This window comes from Peromyscus maniculatus, chromosome 17 (assembly GCF_049852395.1).
Source record: "Peromyscus maniculatus bairdii isolate BWxNUB_F1_BW_parent chromosome 17, HU_Pman_BW_mat_3.1, whole genome shotgun sequence".
Classification (NCBI taxonomy): domain Eukaryota; kingdom Metazoa; phylum Chordata; class Mammalia; order Rodentia; family Cricetidae; genus Peromyscus; species Peromyscus maniculatus.
In genome coordinates this window covers 38,170,487-38,193,670 of record NC_134868.1, presented here as the reverse complement: position 1 = coordinate 38,193,670, position 23,184 = coordinate 38,170,487, and the positions used below count along the sequence as shown (strand labels likewise).

Here is a 23,184-nt window from a genome sequence, read left to right as displayed (position 1 = left end):
AAACAAACATTATGGGCAAGAGAGAGGATTTAAAGGTTTTCTGCAAACCTAGGGCCAGCCAGCTTCGCCTGCACTGCTGAAGCAGATCAACAGAACACAGACAAAGAACACACTGTAAATGTGTGGGACTGAGTGCTAGGTAAAACAGCCCATTCACATCCCCATCGCTCACTTACTCTGGGGAACTTCATGTCTTAATGAAAAAAACTTTATGTGCCAACGGTTCTCAGAACTAATTTGTAATACAAATTTTTAAGATTTAGTTTAAAAGTTCCAGTTGATAAGGACTGACTGATAATACTTGAACCTGACAAGTTGGTCATATACTGAAATTTCATGTTCTCTCTTCTACCCATATGAGATATTTAATCATTCCTTTAGGTGAGGCTTATTCTCTGATATCTTGGAAATTTTCATATCTATAAAGTATACAACACCAATGCAATGCAAAACTATTTTTACACACACACACACACACACACACACACACACACACACACACACACACACACACACACACTATGAAAGGACACTATCGTCCTTTCCTCACAGTCTATCAGAGACTATCTCCTGAACACTGTCTCCAGCACCAAGCTGAAGTGGAAAGGCTATCCAAGAGTGAAGCACTTGCTCCGTGGAGAGAACCACAAGAGCCCAGAACAACTTCAACAGTCAACAGTCTGTCTGTGCAGTCTGTCCCTCTTAGAGCACTGCTGTCCCGGGCAGGGGAAACAGGAAACAGGTTCTCTAGAGGGACCGTGAGGAAGGGATTACTCTTTACTAGAAGGCAATGCCGCCAGTTTCTCAGGGAGGCCCACACAGAAGGATCCTCACACATCTGAGGTCTGCCTTGGGTACAGAGCAGTTTCTAAGCTGCCTAGGACACAAACAAACAACAAAACCCCACCAAACGAAACAACAAATCTACCCCCACCACTCTTCTCTCCCTGAAGCCCCTAGTCTCTCAGCCCAGAGAGTACCCTAAAATGGTTGGAGACCAAGTCATAAGCCCTAACTTTCTCAACAAGTATTTTTTAATATTCAGTGCTAAAAAGGTTATTTTTACTTTTTATGTCTCTTAAAGTATGGAACTGCCTTCCAGAAGGAAAATGCTTCATTTACTGTTATATACTCAACAGTGCTAGCCATAGTTAAGACTTTCTTAAGCCACGTATTTAGAGGTTGTGATGACCAATTGATTGTGAACATGACTGGACTACGGATGTGACTAAGTAGTAATTAGTAAAGCAACCGTGCACACGCGTGTCTGTGAAGGCTTTTCTAGAGATGACTACATTCTAAGGACTTCAGTTTAAATGAATGTGTTAATCCACTGACAGATTCCCAATCTGGAGGCTACTAAAGAATGGAACTGTGGAAAGCCACGGAGTGACTGGAGGAGAAGGTCACTAGGGGTGTGTCCTCTGTGCTTGTATCTTCCTGTTAGTACTCCACTTGGACTCCTGTGCGCCATGAGGTGGCTATTCCAGCATGCTCTCCTGCCACAATGGACTGAACCTCTGAACCATGGGCAAAATACACTTTCCCTCCCTTATGTGGTTTCTGTCAGGTATTTGATCATAGGCACATGTTTAGAAAGTGCTATAGAATCAGATGGAAACCATGGGTCATTTAAAAACCAACAGGAATCACAGAAAGAATACACTAAGCAAGGAAAACATGGCCCAGCAGTAGCCATTTTTTTTTTTTTTTTTTTTTTTTAACCAATACATGAATAACTGAATGCACCAACCTTGTGGGATTAGCATCCTGCCTTGGGATCCAGGAATGAGTAAAGGGGAGTTAACACAGCTTCCCCCCCCCCCCCGTCCCCCCCTTTCTCCTCTCTCTTTCTCCTTCCCTCCCACACTCTTTTGGCTTGCCTGGAGCTTACTATGCAGATCAGGCTGGACTCAAACTCACCAGAGATCTAGCTGCCTCTGTCTCTCTCCCGAGTGCTAGGATTAGAGGCATTTGTCACTACACCTAACATGATAAGGTTTGAGGTCTACTGACGGCAACTTGTATTGTTTGTGTCTTTAAAGGAACCAATAACACTCTCTGTAAGGAAGACCAGGAAGGATATAGTACCTTAGAAGTCATTCTGCATCACTGGCAGAATGTTTTCAATCACAGAAGCCCACTGCTGAACTAAGATGCTGATAATAAAAATGCATTATATACATGAACGGCCAGTAAGGACTGAGATTCTTAGACCTACACAATGTCACTGACATGGACTATAAAATAAGGCTATTTTTCTGAAATAAAATGCCTTACCAGTAATGACAAATAAATAATATTTAAAAAATTAAGAACATTATTCATGGTTTGTATGAGTATTATAAATGTCATAAAAAACTCAGACCAGTACAAAAATAATGCTCACAAGTATAAGAGAAAGCCCACTTAGCTTATTGTTATTTCTATTGACATAACATGTTGTTTATATAACAATGCCAAGGTATGTATTCATAGTAGCTACAAAGTATGTGAGAAATTTGTACAACTTCTCTTTGATTCTAACTCATCTGGATTTTAATAAAAAAAAAAAAAACACCAAATGTCCTTTTAAAGCAAAATTTTGGATCACATGCACTGTAAACGAGAACATATAATCCTATTCACTTGTAAAAGTATAATCAAGTAGTATAATACTAAAACACTACAAACAAATCTGAGGCTTATGTAATGCAAGGGGAAAAGCAAAAGGCAGGAAGGATAATTAAAATGGAAAGGTTTTTCATTACTATGGTATAAAATATTATTTACCCCTAGTACGACTATTTTAAATTGTTATAAATATTTTATTTTAATTGAGGGTGTGTTATGTGTCTCTGTGTGGGGTGTAGGTAGCATGGAGGTCAGAGGCCTCTGGAGCTGGAGGCACAGGCAGCTGTGAAACGCTCAACATGGGTGCTAAGAATAGAGCTCAGAGCCTATGCAAGAGACGAGCCATCTCTGCAGCCCCTAAATCTCTTCATCTTACAAAGAATCATGATGTAGGGATTGAGGGTCTGGTCACTGCTTAGCTGTGATATGTGGTTTCATCAGCTATTATTAATGGAAGAGATTTCATACACATGTGGAGACCATCAAAGAAATATATTAGTTATGTTTACTAAATAATGTTTTTACTTGTAATGTGATTTTGTAATTAAACTGAAGTTTCACTAAAAATATGATAATCAAATTTTATCTTTCCTTATGGTTTTTTTTTTTTTTTTTTCCCCCGAGACAGGGCTTCTCTGTGTAGCTTTGCGCCTTTCCTGAAACTCACTTGGTAGCCCAGGCTGGCCTCGAACTCATAGAGATCCGCCTGCCTCTGCCTCCCAAGTGCTGGGATTAAAGGCGTGCGCCACCACGCCCGGCCTTTCATTATGTTCTTACAAAACCACCTAAACACTAAACAGGAAATAGTTATAAATAGGTTAGAAGATTGTGTTTTAATGGTTTTTTAAATTACGAAGTTATGATGGGTGGGTATGCTGATTACGTTTTGTTGTTGTTGTTGTTTTTGGTGTGTGTGGGGTCAACTTAAAAGCTAACATCAGTTAACATCATCTGGGAAGAAGGACCCTCAGTTAAGATGGGCCTGTGGGCAAGTCTGTGGGGCATTTTCCTGATTAATAATTGTTTTAGGAGGCACTGTGCTCACTGTGCATGGTGCCACCTGGGGCAAGCAGTTCTGAGTTGTATAAAAATGCAAGTTGAGGGGCTGGAGAGATGGCTCAGAGGTTAAGAGCACCAACTGCTCTTCCAGAGGTCCTGAGTTCAATTCCCAGCACCCACATGGTAGCTCACAACCATCTGTAATGAGATCTGGCACCCTCTCCTGTATACATAATAAATAAATAAATAAATCTTAAAAAAAAAATGCAAGCTGAGCAAGGCATGGAGAGCAAGTCAGTAAGCAGCATTCCTCCATGACCTCAGCTCCAGTTCCTGCATTTCAGGGTCCTGCATTACTCCTACACATACAATAAAAATACACCTGAAAAAGAAAGTTGACTGTATCGTTGTATGAATTCTAGTATTAACTTAAAAATGGTAGAGGTTGCTGGGAACCCAGCTGAGTGGTAGAGTACTTATCTAGAAAGTGAGACCCCAGGTTCAATCTACAGCACCACAAAAATAAATTCTCCCCCAATAATGTACATTTCCATGTTTTAAAAGTGTCTTATTTTTACTTATGTGTATGTGTATATCTGTGTGGGTATGTGTGGATATATGCCGTGTGTGTGTGTGTGTGTGTGTGTGTGTGTGTGTGTGTGTGTGTGTGTATGTATGTCCCCAAGAGGATGTTGGATCCCTGTGGCTGGAGTTACTGATGGCTGAGAGCTGTCTGATGTAGATGCTGGGTACTGACCTTGGGTCTTTTCTAAGAGCAGCAAGCACTCTTGCCCACTGAGTTACCTCTCTCTACCTGCTTTTGTGGTTTTGATATGAAGTGTCCCCCAACAAGGCTCCTGTTGGCACTATTCGGAGAGGGTCTGAGAAGATGGGACGTGGTTGGATGACACAGGTCCTGGGGGTGGATCTTTTAAGACAGCTTGTTCCTGGCCCTGTGCTCTCTTGCTCTCTGCTGTCTACAGAGTGACCACCACTCCTATGCCACATGCTTCTACCACCACGGCTTTCTGCCCAACTGCACAGGGCCAAGTGACCACAAACTAAACCCTTTAAGATCATGAGTAAAATCATCCCGGAGTTGTTTCTGCCAAGTGTTTGATCACAGGGATGAGGAAGTAACCAACACAAATGTAGAGCTGAACTGTATTTCAGAAGACTCATGTCAGCTGCCTAGTGCTTTCTAGGAGACCAGGAAGAAAGGACAAAGAAACATTTTTTATCAGAAAAGAAAACTAATCAACTTCCTAGGACAACCTATGGTTTTAAAGACAAAACCCAGGAACTACCTAACTGTTCTTCCTGACGAGGAGGAATTTCTTGGGGACTCAAGTATTGAGAGCAGCCGGCTGCCGCATGCTGAGTTTGGGCTTACCTTTGCTCCATGCTTATGCAGAACTTCCATGACGTCATTATGAGCTCTTTCGGCTGCGACATGCAAAGGAGTCATGAAACTGGGAAGGAGAAAAAGGAAAGAGACTTTGTAACTTCTACTGTGACAACTCCCAGCAGCTAAGGGCTGTTGACAGAGGGAAGGCATTTTCTTTAGTGGTGTGTCCACTGCTAAGTTGCCTATGCTCATTCAAGCAACCCTAATTAGACTTAGTGAGTCAGAGAAACGCAAACCAAACCAGGACAAGAAGAAGACATGAATCTAGGAAGGGGACTGGTGGGGTAGACGGGGTCCACAGTGGCAGGGAGTGGAGCGGGCGGTGGTGGGGCTGAAAACGATCAAGTTACGTTCCGCACATTACACAACAGTCAAATGAACGAGAAGGAGAGGGCTGGGCGGCCCTTCTGTAAGGACACTTACTCCTTGTTTTTTTCATTGACATTGGCTCCTTTCCTTAGGAGCAGCTCTGCCACTTGCTTTCGTTTGGGATGCAAGGAGGCCACAGCACAGTGCTGCAACACAAACAAAAGTCAGTTTAAGAAGAGCAGACTTGTATTTAAACGGGGACTCCTGAACGAAACTGCAGCTGGAAGCTATTTGGAACACTGTAATCTCAAAATGTATCATGGCATAATGACGCATTTTTCTCTAAGGAGATGGTCAATATTCCCTTTAAACACATTGGGAGTGCAAACCAAGTGAAATTATATTCTCAATTAAGCATTAAGGGACTTCATTTCTTTTTCTTCAGTCAATAAACACTACTAAGCATATATTCCATTGAAGGCGTTAGAACACCGCTTTTTCAAAGCCGTGGAAATCTATATTAAATGACTCAAGGCTTCATTGGTCTATCAGCTGCAAAAGTCAGCGTTTCTTCATTACTCCATCGAGAGGATAAGCTGATCTGCTCAGTCATTGGTGAAAACATGTGACCTTAAAGCAATTTACAGGAAGTAATAGTCTCAGGAACTTCACATTTTATCCTCATATTTATATAACTTTTGTATTTTGCTCCATTTTGCATCGATGATTGTATTAACATTTTAAAAACTAAAACTGCTCACAAGTGAGTAGAGTAACTACCCCAGAACAGCCGAGTGAGTTCCTTAAGGCTGGGGATTATGTTCTGTGACTCTTAACCTCCTGGCCTAGCACTGTGTAGACTAAAGCTATTTGAACTGGGGTTGATGGTTTTAAATTTAAGTTGGTCCATTTCAATTTGGTTAATCTTTTACAGTGTTTTCAGCAGAATGGGCTAAATGACCTTTCTGAGCCACACAGGTTTAAGGAAGTTAAATGAAGCATATTTAACAGTCTATGCTATAAAATCCACATATGCTTAAATTTTGAAGTTAGGGGCATACACTAACCAGACCAACACCTGTGCCTAAATGTATCTAATGACATAAAAATAAGTGAATCTTCCTGAGAGAGTACTAGGAGGAAAAAAAAATGATAGTTTTAAAGGTTATTTATACAGCCAGGAACAGAAAGTTCAGGTGTAATATTTCCTCACATGAACATAATCCATTATTTGAATGCAATTACTCCAGAGGATGATGCAAATATCTATGACACCATATTTTCTAGAGAAAACAGATATAATATTTATCTAGTAAGCATACTCCTAAAGAAAAGATCCTATCAGCTCCCATTTTGCATTATAATGAAAGCATTGAGCACAAAAGTAATTTGTCACAATAAGCTTGGGTGAATAGAGAGACAGAACAAGTCTAAATCACGGCTGAGCAAATATCTAGTCCTTCACCCACAAAGAATCATGAGCAAACCCAAGTTAAAAATCAGTGCAACCACCATTAAAATGCAAATTGCTGGCATTTCAGAGTAGAGCACTTTCAGGTTTCTGAACTGAAAGCATTATTTAATGCTGCCCACTGTTACCGACCGACTGACCCGGGATGCATGGGTAATGCCCTCTTACCAGCGCTGTCTCATGGGACTGCGGCTGCTTGAAGTTAATGATTTCCAAAGCAAGGGTTTTCTTAACTTTTGCCAGGTCTGCTTCTCTGGCTGCTTGTAGTAAAGAATGACCTTTAAATTCATCTGCCAATGAAATAACAGTTATTAAATAAAAATAGTTATTAAACAAAAAATGACATATAGTTTTAAAAGTTATAATCAACGCTGGAAAGTATAATTTGCAAACCTATAGTCCCCACACTTGGAAGGCTGAGGCAGGAAGATTACAAATTAAAGGCTAGACTGGCCTACAAAGTGAGTCTGAGGCCAGTTTGTGTGAGACTGTCTCAAAAGGCCAATACATATAAAAATACACATACACAAACACACAAATCAAAATTGCAAGTAGGAAAATTACTAACTTTGCAAACATCTCCATTTTACTTCAAATAGTAATCTAAAATCATGATAATATAAAGAATGCAGGTATAGGTTAAGGAAAACTTTGGAGATATAAATACTGTGAAATGAGTCTTTCATACTCTCCGAGCGGATGGCAAGTCACATACTAAGGCACTTTACTTGGGTACAGCTCTTACACAGAACAGGGACCTTATGCAGTGTCAGGGAGAAGAGACAGGAGGAGCCTGTTTCTTACACTGTCACTCTTCTTGCTGTCCCTGCTGCCATCAGAACTGAATGGAAGTCATGGGACAGAAAATGATATTTAGAGAAACAGTCAAATAGTAACAATACTTCTTCTTGACACAGAACTGAAATGTTTGAGAACTGCCAGAATTTGAAATTTTTCAAAGAATAATAACTACATAAGAATAATTTTAGATTTTTATTTTCTATGTTACAAGTTTAGTTTTATTTTATACAATTTTATTAACAAAGCTGAAAACTGTTCTAAAAATATACAAATGAAGTTTGACACCAATATAAAACCATTTCAGCTGTTCTAATGTCTGACCTATGCATCCACATGATACTGTGCTGTTTTTCCTTTCTTGTGAGGACCTCAGCACATTCCTCTCTCTCAAAAGAATGAGAAATGTACACAGACATCTATTCAAACACATTACGTGCCTTATGAACCACCAGTCACTATTTAAGGCCTCAGTTTAGACACTTTGGACATGCCTCCCTATCTGCCTTCACTGAAGACTTTCAGTTAGGACCACAGCAGTTGTAATAACTTAGTACCATGGTCATATTTATTCTTCAGTCCTTATCATTTAGTACAGAGTTTGGCACATAGTAGGTTCTCAATAAATATTAGCTGTTATTAATAAGTTGTGTTAGTTCAGGAAATAAATCATTTCTAGATGACCTTTTATTTAACATTTCCTTTAAAAAAAGTCTGTGTGTGTGTGTGTGTGTGTGTGTGTGTGTGTGTGTGTGTGTATGTGTGAGTGTCCGTGCGCGCGTACGTGCGTGCTACAGGGTATATGCAGAGGTCAGAGGATAACTTTTAGGCGTTGATTTTCTTTGTCCAAAGTGGGTTCTGAGGAATCAAACTCACATCATCAGGTTTCTGTGGTAAGGACTTTTACTGGCTGAGCTATCTTGCAGCCCTATTTTATGGTTCTTTAACATGCTAAATTTCTCAGTGTGAGACTTTTAAAAACTTCTGGAACAAAACACAAGGTTAACTGAGATGATAAAGTAAACAAGTCAATATCAATAGCAAAATTAGACGTTTTGATTTTAATACTCTAAGTAGGGGGGCTGGAGAGATGGCTCAGAGGTTAAGAGCATTGGCTGCTCTTCCAGTGGACCTGAGTTCAATTCCCAGCAACCACCTGGTGGCTCCCAACCATCTGTAATGAGTCTGGTGCCCTCTTCTGGCCTGCAGGCAGACATGTACACATGCGGGCAGAGCACCGTATACATAATAAGCAAACATTAAAAAATGCTCTGAGCAGGACTACTGAAGCCAGGGAACTACAGGCAGAGTATAAGGAGCGGGTGCATTCAGAAGCGACAGCAAACAACAGGACAGCTTGGCTGGCGTGAGCGGAGAGAACTGAAGCTGAAGGCAGGTGACGCTGTCTTGAATGCCAAGCAGCCTATCAGCAGCAGCAGCGTGATACAGGCAGTGCGGTCTTTTTCTACTGTACAGTAAGGACTGGCGGCTCAGAAGAAAAGAGCAAATGTATGGAAGTGTAAATCACAACACCGGAGGGCCAAGGAAAGAAAGAACTATGGCACAGCAATAAAATTAAATGGCATGCACAATATTTCCTACAGAAAATATTCCTTAACTTTGCTCTTAGAAATACTGTAAGATCTCTGACCAAATTAATTTTGAAATTTAAAATATTTTATTGAGGAATCATTATGATTAAAAAGCAACAACCCAGGAAGTGGAATGCCTATCACCTATGTAATTGTTCTAAAATTTTAAATGCAAAGGTCAACAAAAACTTATTTTTAAAGTCTTATTTGTATTATTATTTTCATGATGTGTGTCTGTGTCCATGTGTAGGCATGTGCACTCGTGTGGGGTGCTCACGGAGACCAGAGATACTGGATCCCCTGGAGCTGGAGTTACTTCACCGCTGTGAACAGTCGGTCCCACATGGGTGCTGGGAACCCACTCTGGGTCCTCTGCATGAGCCAGAAGCACTCTGAACTTCTGGACCATTCCATCCACCCCACCCCATGCCAGGTGTGTGTTTCTAGAATATCAAAGACATACAGTTTAAAAGATGTTACAACTACCAATGACACTAACCCAGAAACCTGATAATTTTCATTATAAAATGTCTAAAAGTTTGCCTTTCTAAATAGATCTTAAAATAAGAATGAAATTCAAGCTACCTCATTTATTTGGCTTTACAAAAAGAATAAATAAAAATCAAGAAAGGGGGTAAGTATGCAGAATGATGTGGTTGTAATAATGGCATGGTGTAAACATTATTTTTTTCCTGTATAAATTTCTTCTTTGGGGTGTGTATGTGAGGTATGTGTGGAGGCCAGATGAAGGCGTCCTGATCCTCTGAGGTAGGGATTACAGGCACATGTAAAACATGCTCGCCTTGCTCTGGGAGCACTGAGATCCAAAGTCAGTTCCTCAGGGTGCATGCACAGCGAGTACTCTTAACCACTGAGCCGTCCGTCTCTCAAGCCTCCTGTATTATTTCCTTTAACAAATTCTGTTATGTGAACATCAACTACACAGCAGTAAACAGGGCACTGAAAACTGCAGCTAGAGCAGATCCCTAAGTTCTTCCCTCCACATAATTCTCAGTAGAATCTTATTTAATGAAAACTCCTATCGAGAAGGTTGGAAACAGCTAAGAAACTGCTCCCTGTAAAAAGCTACACAAATTTAGGTGAACGTTGAGGTATACAATAGACTAAGACAACCTGATAAAACAGACTGTCTAGACTTCTAATAAGAGCGGAATAAAGGGACAATGATGACGTAGGGATAAATATGAGCCATCACATAAACTAAAAAAAGTAAATTAGAAAACAGAATTATCAACTCTGAGCAGAGTCAAGTTCAGTTGGCTGACATTGCTGAACATACAGCACACACAAGCACTACACTAGGCTGGGGTTAGACAGAGACATGACCCAGAGGCCTCACTAAGATAACAGAGATAGCACAGGTGTCCGAAGGTCGTCCTTTTCCTACAAGCTTACATTTTTCTGTGGAAGCTAGAATATAGAAAATAACTATATAATCCACTACAGCATGGCATGAGTGAGTGAGTGGGTGGGTGAGTGAGTGAGTGAGTGAGTGGGTAGGTGAGTGAGTGAGTGGGTGAGTGGGTGGGTGAGTGAGTGAGTGGGTGAGTAGGTGTGGAGTTCTATAAGGGGACAACAAAGGTGTTCCCCAGTCATGACTGGGCTCACACTTGATGAAAATCCAACCTACTCTGACTACATGAATACAATACATTTCAATTTCTATACCTGATTAAAATTTTAGGAAATTTACTCTTTTCAGAAACACTGGCCGAAACACTGCTTCACGACAAAGGGCATGAGCGTCACCGTGAGCACTCTTTTCCTTGAGGTGTCCCCGTAAAGACTTTCTTAGGTGTTTCTTACTCTTGGCCTCCTACATACGAGGCTGGAGGCAGACCCCAGGCAGTTCAAGTTAGGTGGAGATACCTAGCCTACTCAAATCTCCAATGCCCGCATGGAGAACTGCATACATGTCAGTCCGGCTGTAACACGACAGTGTGACAACCTGAATGAGAACCCAATGGAAAGGGGACTCTAGGCAACACCAAGGACATCTAGTTAGTGTGGCCTTCAGTTAACCGCGTGTCCATGCTGGGTTACTATTAACTGTGATAAATGGGCCACACTAATGCAGAATGTCAGTAACACAGCAACCTAGATATGCTGTAGGTGAGAATTCTCTGTGCCAGCTATATAAACTTTCTGCACACCTGAAACTACGTGCAATTTCCTTAAACATATATACACATATATAATACATATTAATAGTTATGAAGATTATGTCCATCAAATCACAAGTCTGGGACATAACACTCACATGTGAATAAGAACATGACTGTGCAACTTTCTAGAGATGGACAATTAATGTTCAGCATCACCTTTAATTACCAGTGGCAGAAAAATGTAAGTTCTGTGAGCCCAGAGCCTTTTGTTTTGGTTTGTATACTGCTGTATTTCTAATGTCTGTCACACAGGAAAACCATATTCAGTAAATAGTTGTTGATGGACCTTACCCTTTAGTTGTCAAAACAAAACAAAACAAAACAACAAACCCCCAAAAAACAAAACCCCCAAGACCCCAAAGCAAAACACCACAAAACAAAACAAAACATAAAACAAAAACAGGAGCCTTGACAAACTAACTAGAATCGGGCTTTAAAAAATCACATCTTCACCGGGTGGTGGTTGCGCACGCCTTTAATCCCAGCACTTGGGAGGCAGAGGTAGGTGGATCTCTGTGAGTTCAAGGCCAGCCTGGGCTACAGAATGAGTTCCAGGAAAGGCGCAAAGCTACACAGAGAAACTCTGTCTTGAAAAACAAAACAAAAAAAAAAAACAAAACAAAAATCACATCTTCGTGTATGTATGTATGTATTATGTATAGTGTATGTGTTGTATGTATAATGTGTATGTGTGTGTTAAAGGCTCTTGTGGTATACTGAAGCAAGGCATATGATTAGAAATGACTATGATAAACCCGTACACGTGTAAGAAGAGGAGAACATTGTCTAGTTGGAAAACAGCCGGGGTAAGGAAGCAGAGCTGAGATATTCTCACTCTGGCTAGCCACACCAGGCACACCAACACTCACAAGTCAGTCTTTCGCGGAGCTCAGGAGTTGGGGCCATATCGACAGCACTTTTGCCGTGGCAGTTGACCAAGGTCGGATCAGCACCGTGGCTAAGTAACAAAGAACAGACTTCTACACGGTTCTTGGAAGCAGCTTCATGGAGTGGAGTGAATTGCCACAGATCCATAGCGTTGACACAAGCTCCATGCTGCACCAGAAAAGCCCGACATTAGTAACCATCTCCACGAGGGGAGCAAACCCAGAAAAAGCATTTCACTGAAAACGTCAGCTATAACTTTCGGAATACAATTGTTATAAATCCAGCATTTAAAAAACAGTTTTAGTTGAATGTTCAAAGTTTCTAAGCAGTGGAAATATTTTTATACATCATCTTACTGTCATAATAACATAACTTGTTAAAAAAATCCACGAAGTATCAACAAGCTAAAAAAAACAAAAATCAAGCCAGTACTATTCCATATTTTGGATTTCTCTTACCTTTAGCAGCAGTTCTGTGACCTCATAGTGTCCATATGAGCATGCATTATGAAGAGGTACAAGTCCGCTAAATGAAAAGAGGAAATTAAAATATTGAAATTCCAAACAGCCATCTGGTTGTGAACTGCTAAAAAAAGAAATCTAATAAATTCTGTTTTTTAAGAATTTATGGAAAGAACTCAAAGCACAGCTTATATGACACCTTTAGTATTTATCTTGTGGTCTTTATGCATGATCCATGAAAATAATAAAAACCACCCATCAGAAGAATTAAAGGAAAGACCAATGCATTAGTAAACAAATATCAGTATGTAACATGCACAGTAACTGGCAGGGAACCGAAATAGTCCTACTTCAATCCACTTTTGTACTACATCTCAGAATAAGAATTAAATACCCAAACTCTCCTATCAGAGTGCCCTTTCTAAGTGAGGTTAGAAGCCGCCCTCTCCTGCTGTGTGCTTCTGGACGACTGCCTGTTCTTCACTCATCTGTTTTCAGATATGCACAAGAAAACAGGTATACAAGGGTGCCAGGCACTTGTGCCCTTCTCTCCAGGGACACACGATTCACAGGAGGCACAAAACTTGACAACAAGAGACAGACAGCATGGAAAGGGGCAGATCTGAAATGGATGGACTCTCCTTCTTGTAACTGTCTCAAGTACCGAGTTCATTTTTATGCTTCCGGACACGAATGTGAGCTGAATGAAGGAAGTCTCCCTCTAGGGCATTTCTTCTTTACGCTGTCAATCATAGAAGCCGAACATGATCTGCCTCACCTGGGTAGGGTCAATTATCCTTGACATCTTAAGGCCAGAATATGAGAAATGTTAGCTTTTCGTATAGGACAGAAAACAAATGTCCACAGATCATTGGAAACCAGAAGGAAATGGGTAAGCTTCCAATATTTATCAATTCATAAAGAAAACGACACATTTTTTTGTTTCTTATCCATTACTTCCTGTACCAATGTTTATAAGGACCATCTTGATTGAATTAGTTTAAGTGGATTAAAAAAAATTAAATTAAAAAATCATTTACTCATTATTATAGTTTATTAATAAGTGGGAAATCTTTTAATAGCTACTATACTAGATAATCACAATTTTCAGTATTTTTAAATCTTTCTGAAATGCAATTTAAGAGATGAAAATGATTATAACTGTGAAAAATAATTTCAAATAGAATCGCAATAAAATTAAATTGGTCTAACAAAGGATTGTGAGAAGTCTATAGTACATACATAAAATACGATCTGAGATCAAACCAGAGAACATTATTTTAAATTTATTATTATGCTACATGTATGGTGTTTGTCCTACATGTATGTCTGTATCGCATGTTTATGTACCTGGTGTCCACAGATGCCAAGAGAGGGGACTGAATTCTGTGAAATGGGAGTTGGACACAGGTGTGAGAAGCCCTCTGGGTGCTAGGAATGAAACCCCAGTCTCTCCAGCCCCACTGAACATTCCTAATGAGCTACTTCAGACTATCAAATGATGAAAACGGCATAATCATCCATCCATGAAATCCTCAAAAGGCAGAAATGGCTGCGCCTACCCTTTGTCTTTTGCATGGACATCAGCACCGTGCTGTAGAAGCAGCTGCACTATCCGAACTCTGTTGTAGCCTGCTGCCAGGTGTAAGGGAGTAGACTGAAAAAGAAAAGAAGGGCTCATCAGTCACCAATTCAGGTTTGCTTTTGTAAAGATGGCCTTGGTCCCCACTCAGCTTATAACCACACAAGGGACGATCCCCTTTCTAGAGAGACAAGTCCGTCTCCAGCGGTATCTGCAAGGCTTGATTCTGTCTGGTCTGTCCACATCAAAACTCCTGTCACCACAGTGACAGTGTCCAGGTGTAGGGCCTTCAAGGGAGGGGACTGCTCTTCTCGGGAGGTGAGTTAGGGCTCTGGAGGCCCTGGGCTGGTATTCTAAAGGGAGCTTTCACGAAGCAAGTCCCGCTTTGGCTTGCTCTCTTGTTCTCTCCTACATGACCTCCTCCTGGCCTCCTTCCCTCCCCTGTCACACACACTCACTCACTCCTGCATGATGCAGGAAGGGGCCCTTGCCAGACGCTGGCATCATGCCGACTGCATCTTCCAGTCACAGAGCTACAAACCAAACATACTTTCTTTTTTTTTTTTTTTTTTTTTTTTGGTTTTTTGAGACAGGGTTTCTCTGCGTAGCTTTGCGCCTTTCCTGAAGCTCACTTGGTAGCCCAGGCTGGCCTCGAACTCACAGAGATCCGCCTGGCTCTGCCTCCCGAGTGCTGGGATTAAAGGCGTGCGCCACCAACGCCCGGCCTCAAACATACTTTCTTTATACATTCCTCGGCATCCGTTTACAGCAGCACGGGATAGCTAACAGACCCCATCTATGTCCCTCCCGGGGCCTCAAGGGCTTCACTAGTCAAGCTCTGCCCTGCAAGGCCTGCGCTGCTCCTCTCTTCCTTTCCAGCATGAACCACTCTTCTTTATTCTAAGTAAGGGTCCTATTCCCAGTATCTGGAAACGTAAGAATCTAACTTTCAGACTTGAATGGGAAAGACCGAGAAGCATCCCTGAAGAACTGTTTGAAGGCGCTCTAGTGGACACCAGACAGTGCAGCTCATCCATTCCCTGGGCTTGTAGCATCTCCACTGGCTGCCCACTCTACACGCTTCTGATGGGAAGCTCCCTCCAGAGACATGCTGCTATGGATGGCCGCTCAGTAAGCCAGCAAAGCTGTTATTTGGCAAAGCTGACATTTAATATTTTGTGGGAAAGGTGGCAACTGAATTGACTATGAGCAAAAAAGATTTTCCTTTTTTATAATGCCCTTTACACAACTTTGTTCATAGTTGATTCAATACTTTCCATTTCCGAAATTGAACAAATCTCCAAATGACAATATATACACTTATTTTAATAGTTTATGTAAACAGTCAAAATACAAAAAAGTCAGGTTCCTACTTTTCAGACTTTTAAGAAATTCTTTGAGTAAAATTATGATGCTTCAAAAGTGATGATATGCTTAGTTTATAAACAATTGAAACATTTATAAATGAGGAGGCTCTGTAATTGATCAGGTAAAAAATGAGAGGATGCTTGAAATAAATTGGTGTAAAAAAAGAAAAATGGAGTTAAGGAATTTCAAAAGCTTTTAAGAACTGGTGGCCCTGGTAACTTGACTCAGGTAAATAGGCAGTGAGAAATACGATAGTGTCCAGTTTGGATTGAACCATGACAGAAGGAAGCAGAGGCAAGGTGGTGATGGACAGAACTGGGGGCTAGGCTAATGAACTGAAAGGGCTCCACATGGTACGGTACCATTTTCTGACATGCTCTGAATGTTGGCGGCATCATGCTCATCAGCTGGCGCCTGGACTGGTGCGATGGAGGGAACAGCTGAGCATGGGCATGCATACAATCATTCTGCATAGGCATTCAATCACTCTGCATGAGCTGTCCTGACCTCACGACGATGGACTGTACCCTGGAACTGTGAGCTAAATGAAACCCTTTCTCACCTAAGCTGCATTTCTCAGGCCATTTTATCACAGCAGCAGGAACAAACTAAGACAGTCAGACCCTGACATTTCACCACGGGCAGGTGTGCTATTCGATGTACATCCTAGGGAGGACTAAAACCACAACTGTGAAGTGCTAGTCTAAGTCACCTGAGAGTTGTCTAATCCATAATGCATAGTGTTTTTATTTTCTTTAAGATGAGGATTCAGTGGGGCTATAGTAAATCCTCTGGAATTTCCCAAGCAATGGTGACCAACTGGTTTTGGTCTGTCCAGGACTCTCCTAGCTCAGGAAACGCACTACAGTCAGGACGCCAGGAGGATTTAATACTGGTCAAACTTCTTCGTGTGCAAAGGTACCAAAGCCAGAAAGCGCACACGCGTGCGTGCGTGCGTGCGTGTACACATGTGTATCCTACAATGTACATGCATTCCCAGGAAGATCTAGTACCTCAGTACCTTAGAAGGGTACTATGTGTACACGTGTATCCTTACATGTACGTGCATTCCTAGGAGGATCCAATACTTTAGAAGACTACTATGAAGAGTCAGTTCAAGACGATGAAGGCTACCCATTTTGTCATCTAATGCACTATTTCTTCCAGAGACTCAAGCACAGTCCCTCATAGCTCCACACACCTCACAATACAGGATGCTATTTAAATTCTTCCTCCAGATTCTTGTTCTACAGTTTCAACTACAAAATGACTCTGTAAAATAAAGTTTCATGATTTTTCAACATACAAATATGAAATCCATTTCACTAAAAATAAGTTTAGAGAAATATTAAACACCCATGCATTCCTTTCTCATATTTTAATAGTCACTAGCTGGTGTGACAATGTTCCAAGGACTTCTGTCATCTCTTTTGACTACATCTCCTCCCCACCTCCTAAGTATTCTAAAGCAAACTCAGACACTGACAACTCACTTCCACACATTCCACAGATGGCATTTTCTTTCAGACTTCCAAGTTATTATCAAATCTAACAAAATAGAACTTATAATCTAATGTTGGTGTCAATATTCCAATTTTATGGTTGTTCCTATAAAACTGTTTGCAAGAACCAAGATTAATATAATAGGTTACTGTGTCTTGTAAATTTCTCAAATCCAAAACAGTCTTCATGCACCCTGATTTTTGCTGTTGTTAAAATAGTGCCCTACTGAAGAAAATGCCTTTTGTCTGTCTCCTCCCTAAGGTGATGGATGAGCTTGTGGCTACATCTAGGTTGTTTATAAACTGGGACTTAACTTTCCTCCTTCAAATCAACATCTTAACTTGTCTCACCCATTACTACAGTTTACAGAGCACCCACATCTCTCACCCATTATGACCTAAGAACCCCATCAGGAGACAGAGCTTCAAGATTAAACGTTTACCTTAGTGGTGAGATTGCTACATGTGCTATCAGCTTTGCAGCCATGCTTCTATCAATCTATGAGTTTAGATGTTGTCTCACTTTTAAACTGTGTCTTAGAAAAGCTGCACATAAATATGAACAAATACAAAACCTGAAAATTCAACTTTTTTTTGATCTATAAAATCATGCCTTTCTTTAAGTCTGACTTCAAAAGTGAAACTATCATAAAGTATTTTCTCAATTTTAGCTGGTCTCAAATGATCACTTTCTTTATATGAATCATTTTCTCCAGGGTAGAACTCCCTTTAAATGTCTAGAATAATGTAATCGCTCCAAAAATTCCAGCAGTGCAGAAAACACAGTTGTACTCCTCTGCAGCCCAGCATGCCCTTTCCCAGGTGATCCCAGTTCCAGCTGCTCGCGGGTCCTCGGAGAGTCTCTGTGTCTGTGTCTGTGACAGTGTGTTTGCTTTCCCCGAGTTCATCTGTGGCTGCTTCTGTCACACACACCAAAAGGACTGCATTACAGTCTTCTGTGATTTGATTTTTTTCTTCCTAATGTTATCATAGAGAAGTCTGTCTTATTCTTTGTAATGACTATACAGTAGTTCTATTGTGTGGCTGTACCATGATTATTTACTCACTGCCTATAAATGAGTATTTAAGTATTTCAATTCTTGCTCTATTTTATCAAAGCATATCTCATTTAGATCTATTATTTGGTTAAAATAGATCAGTGTTTCCCTGATACAAATAAAATACTACACCAGCCATTAAGTCAAAATTCCTAGGCAAGCACAATAAACACAATCAGAGCTTTATTAAACTTCTATCAACAGAGACATGATTAATCTGCTATGACGGAAAGCTTTAAGGAGCTCTTTGAGACGCTGATACTTAGATGAGAATCCAAACAAATTAAAAGCCAGAGAATCAATATGGGCATGCATCCCCAGAAATAAGTACATCTCGTTGCTGAGCCTGACTTTTAAGTGGTATAATTATGAAGATCAGCATCCTTGAAGTTTCTTAACTCTTTTGACAAAGTGTGTGTGTATTAACTGGTTAACACAGCAAGTACCTGGGTCTGAAACTCTTACCACCACAGGACAAATGAGCAGGGAGATAATAGTAGAGAGAGGGGACCAAATCCAGGAAGGGTGACATCATTCTCATTCTGCATTCCTTCTTTTCCATCCACTAAAAGCTCAGACTCATAGAGAGGATCTTCAGAAATGGAACAGTGTGGCTGAATAGCAAGTATGTATCTATGGCTAGGAGCTTGTTGGGTCTAAGTATGCCAGCACTCAGATTCTTGGATGGTTACAATGAACTGTATGCATCAACAGTGAGACCATACCATTAGGATGAGCACCCCAGAAATGCTGGGCTTCTTCACAACAGCAGCTGCCTACTACAGGACCAGGGCGAGTAAGGAAACTGAACATGGAGAGCCGTTTTATTCTGCTTCCTTCCCATTACAGCATTTTCTCCACAATCCCTGGGAAGATGGGCACTTCCTCTTTCAAGTAAGCCCCTCCAACTGTGCCAACTACATGCAGAAAAACTTCCTGGCTACTCTGATTGGTCAGTATCTCTTCTCAGACACCCCAAATTGGTGCTAAATCTGGATACAAACTGAGTTCTCACTCAGGAAGATCTCTTTTTAAAAAATTCATAGCCAGGTGGTGGTGGCGGCACACATCTTTAATTGCAGGACTCAGGAGAGGAGGCAGGGGAACCTCTGTGGGTTCAAAGTCAGCCTGGTCTATAAAGCAAGTTCCAGGACAGCCAGGGTTACACAGAAAAACTCTGTCTTGAAAAAACAAAAAAGAAAAACAACAAAAATTCACTTAAGCACAACCTGTTGGCATTATTCCCTGAAAAGGTTTCAACTCTGTACTGAGAGGCTAGACCAGCTGTCACTTAAGAGCCTCTTCTTAGTAAGAGTCGTGGATTCTAGACAGATTCCATCAAGAGAGACAGAGGGGTGACAGGGGTCTGTGGATTCTAGATGGATTCCATCAAGGGAGACAGAGGGGTGGTGACTGGGGTCTGTGGATTCTAGACGGATTCCATCAAGAGAGACAGAGGGGTAACTGGAGCCTGTGGATCCTTGATGGATTCCATCAGGAGAGACAGAGGGGTGACTTGGATCTGTGGATTCTAGACGGATTACATGAAGAGAGACAGAAAGGTGACTGGGGTCTGTGGATCCTTGATGGATTCCATCAGGAGAGACAGAGGGGTGACTGGAGCCTGTGGATCCTTGATGAATTCCATGAAGAGAGACAGAGGGGTAACTGGAGCCTTGATGGATTTCATGAAGAGACAGAGGGGTGATTGGGGTCTGTGAATTCTAGATGAATTACATGAAGAGAGACAGAGGGGTAGTTTACAGGCCTCAGAGAGAATGTTCTTCTAAAGTAACAGACTCATCTATAAGTAAGAATGCAAATATCTGAATTTAAAGTTATAGAACCTATGAGACACTTTTAAAAACTACTATTGTATATTTCAACTGCCTTTAAGTTCAACTCGGAGTCGAAGGCCAGCCTAAGTAACTTAGCAAGACCCCTATCTCAAAATAAAAAAAGCTGTGGATATATGTCTGTGGTAGAGCATTTGCCTATCATGGAGAGGTGCTGTGGGATAGTCTTTCTGTACGCTGTGAATACGTGTTGCTACCACGGTTAATTAGGAAGCTGCTTTGGCCTATGGCAAGGCAGGTTATAGCCAGGTGGGAAAGACAAGCAAAGAGACAGGAAGAAGAAAGGCTGAGTCGGGGAGATGCTGCGAGCTGCTGGAGAAACAAGATGTAATTAAACACAGGTAAAGCCACGAGACGTGGCGATACATAGATTAATAGCAATGGGTTAATTTAAGATGTAAGAGCTAGCTAGTAAGAAGCCTGAACCATAGACCAAACAGTCTGTAATTAATATTAAGCCTCTGAATGATTATTTTATAAGTAGATGCGGGGGCCGGGCGAGACAGAGAAAGGCTTCCAGCTACAGAGAGGGCCCTAGATTCAAACCCCAGTAATGTTAGAAAAGTAATTTTAAAAGTCTTTTTAAAGTGAAGATATAAAGACTGTATTTTACACAAATGAATTAGAAAGATAAAGATAAATGAAATGAGTAGGGTAACCCATGGGACAATGGAGCTCTAAATGCTAACTTAATTCGATTTGAACTTGTAGAAATCACATGGATTCTTCAACCAGCAACTAATTTGAGTTTCTCTTTTTAACCTTAGATCAGAATCAGCCAAAGAAGTCAAATATGTAAATGGAAACAGTTTTTTAGCATCTTCTTACAGGGTGTATGGGGAGAAAAAAGACACATATAAGCACTCTGAAAGCACATCTCTAGCTTTTCAGTTTGCTAGTCTGACCGTACTTTGGTATTTTGTGTTTTAAGGAGGAAAACTACCCAACTCATATAAATACCTTTTTACCCTTATTTCATGTTTTGAATGGATAGCTGTTGGGTTAGGTTCAACCTTTTCCCCTTCTCAAGTGGTGCTAGGAACTGGACTCATGGTGTCCACATGCTACACAAGTGCTGTACTGATGAGCCCTATCCTTGGCCCTGAATTTCCTCTTGCAATTAATATTTGCAATCTTAGGTTTTCATACCTAAACATAAAAAATTCAGCTGGGTGGTGGTGGCTCACGCCTTTAATCTCAGCACTTGGGAGGCAGAAGCAGACAGATCACTGTGAGATGGAGGCCAGCCTGGTTTATAGAGCGAGTTCCAGGACAGGCTCCAAAGCTACACAGAGAAACCTCTTCTAATGCCAGCTCCTGGGGATCCAATGCCCTTTTCTGGTTTCCACAGGTACATGCACACACAAAGCACACATACACACATAAATAAGAACAAAAACAAAAAGTTCTGGACAATTTATAATAGACAGATAATTTATTTTACAATAGAGAGATAACTTAATTTTGAAAAGACAAGTTCAAATTGCAATTACTGGTGACCCATGAGGACACAGAGGGACTACTCACTCCCTTTACACTAGCCATGCAGGTAGTCATTACTGGTGACCTGTGAGGACACAGAGGGACTACTCCTTTACACTAGCCATGCAGGTAGTCATGGTAAGTGGATGCCAGGAAATTGGGTGCTTCCTTGAGTTGCTGTGAAGGTGTGAAGACCTCTAGGGTGGTGGAGATATGTTGCCACTGTGCTTCCTTCAGTTGTGATGTCCTTGCTATTCTGGGATCAATTCACATGGTGAATGCAGCAGCATCAGAGGTAGAGGCCTCCAGCTGTCCTCAATTACAGCCTTCCCATCACCCACTGCCACAGGTACTGAACCCAGATAAAGGCAGTTTATTTTCTCTGGTGTTTTTGGGGTATGCAAGAGTAGTGTATTGTGTTGCAATACAAAAATTAAGTCAGAGTTACAAAAGGAAAATGCATTTAGAATTAGCCTGCTTCTGGTATTAGTTCAATATTCAGTATTTCAACTGTTTATACTTGTTATTTATAGTTTTGACTCTTATTATCAATGCCAATCTTAGAATACTTTTCCAGTTACTGGAAAATCCTCTTAAAAGGTGTATTATAAACATTTTCTATACTTTGAGAAAACCAGGTCATGCTGACTACTTGTAACCCCCTTAAATTCCTGTTGAAGTCCACACCTAAAGTGACAGGAAGTATTATGGTCTCACTGACGTCTAGGGCTAGGGACTTCCTAAGATGAGCTAAGAGACTGCTTTCAGCTGGCATGTGAGCAACTGGTGAAAATGCAGCCAGGAACAGACTCTCCTCAGCAACCGAACATGCTGGCATCTGACCTTGCACTTGACAGCCTCTGAAACGGTAAGAAAGAAATGTAGGGAGCAGTAGGGAGCTGGGGCCAGTCTGGTCTACACAGCCAGTTCTAGGCTAGTCAGAGCTACACAGTAAGACCCTATCTCTAGATAAAGGCTAGGGGCTGGAGAGTACTGGTTGCTCTTCCAGAAGACCCAGGTTCAATTCTTAGCACCCATATGGCAGCTCACAACCATCTGTAATTCCAGTTCCAGGGGATCCAATGCCCTCTTTAGGCCTCATGGGTACACAGACATACATGCAGGCAAAAACATCCATCCACACACAAAAAACAATAAATTTTAAAAAATTAAAATAAAGGCTAAATCATCCTGTAACCTGTAGGGGATGAGGGAGTGTAAACAAGTAGCCAGCCAGTCCACCGATAGACCCTGTCTCAGAAGATAGTGGATTTCCTATTTATTTATTTTTTATGTGCACTGATGTTTTACCATGGGTGCCAGATCCCCTAGAACTGGAGTTACAGACAGTTGTGAGCTGCCATGTGGGTGCTGGGAATTGAACCTGGGTCCTCCAGGAAGATTAGTCAGTGCTCTTAGCCACTGAGCCATCTCTCCAGCCCTCAAATTGAGAATTCTTAAGTCCATTTTAGCTGTTCATTTTTTTTTCTTACTGATTCTCAAACTCTCCATACCTAGCTGTGTCTTTCAGACACAAGTTCATCCCTTAAGAACTTTCTACAGAACACAGAGTGTGTGTTACTACCTGGCTAGTCTGTTCAAGTCAGGATT

General features: G+C 41.1%; 1 protein-coding gene across 4 annotated transcripts in view; it reads right to left on the bottom strand.

The window, feature by feature from the left end:
• The window catches only part of Tnks (tankyrase), a 159,493-nt gene that overhangs the window by 39,845 nt on the left and 96,464 nt on the right, over window positions 1–23,184 (bottom strand). For all 4 annotated transcript variants that reach the window (XM_042262492.2, XM_006973957.4, XM_042262494.2 and 1 more), the window contains 6 exons: window positions 14,288–14,382; window positions 12,723–12,789; window positions 12,246–12,432; window positions 6,969–7,090; window positions 5,444–5,535; window positions 5,006–5,084 (listed from right to left, as the gene is read on the bottom strand). In XM_042262492.2, coding sequence (XP_042118426.1) covers window positions 5,006–5,084; window positions 5,444–5,535; window positions 6,969–7,090; window positions 12,246–12,432; window positions 12,723–12,789; window positions 14,288–14,382 — 642 coding nt within the window. The remainder of the gene's footprint in view (window positions 1–5,005; window positions 5,085–5,443; window positions 5,536–6,968; window positions 7,091–12,245; window positions 12,433–12,722; window positions 12,790–14,287; window positions 14,383–23,184) is intronic.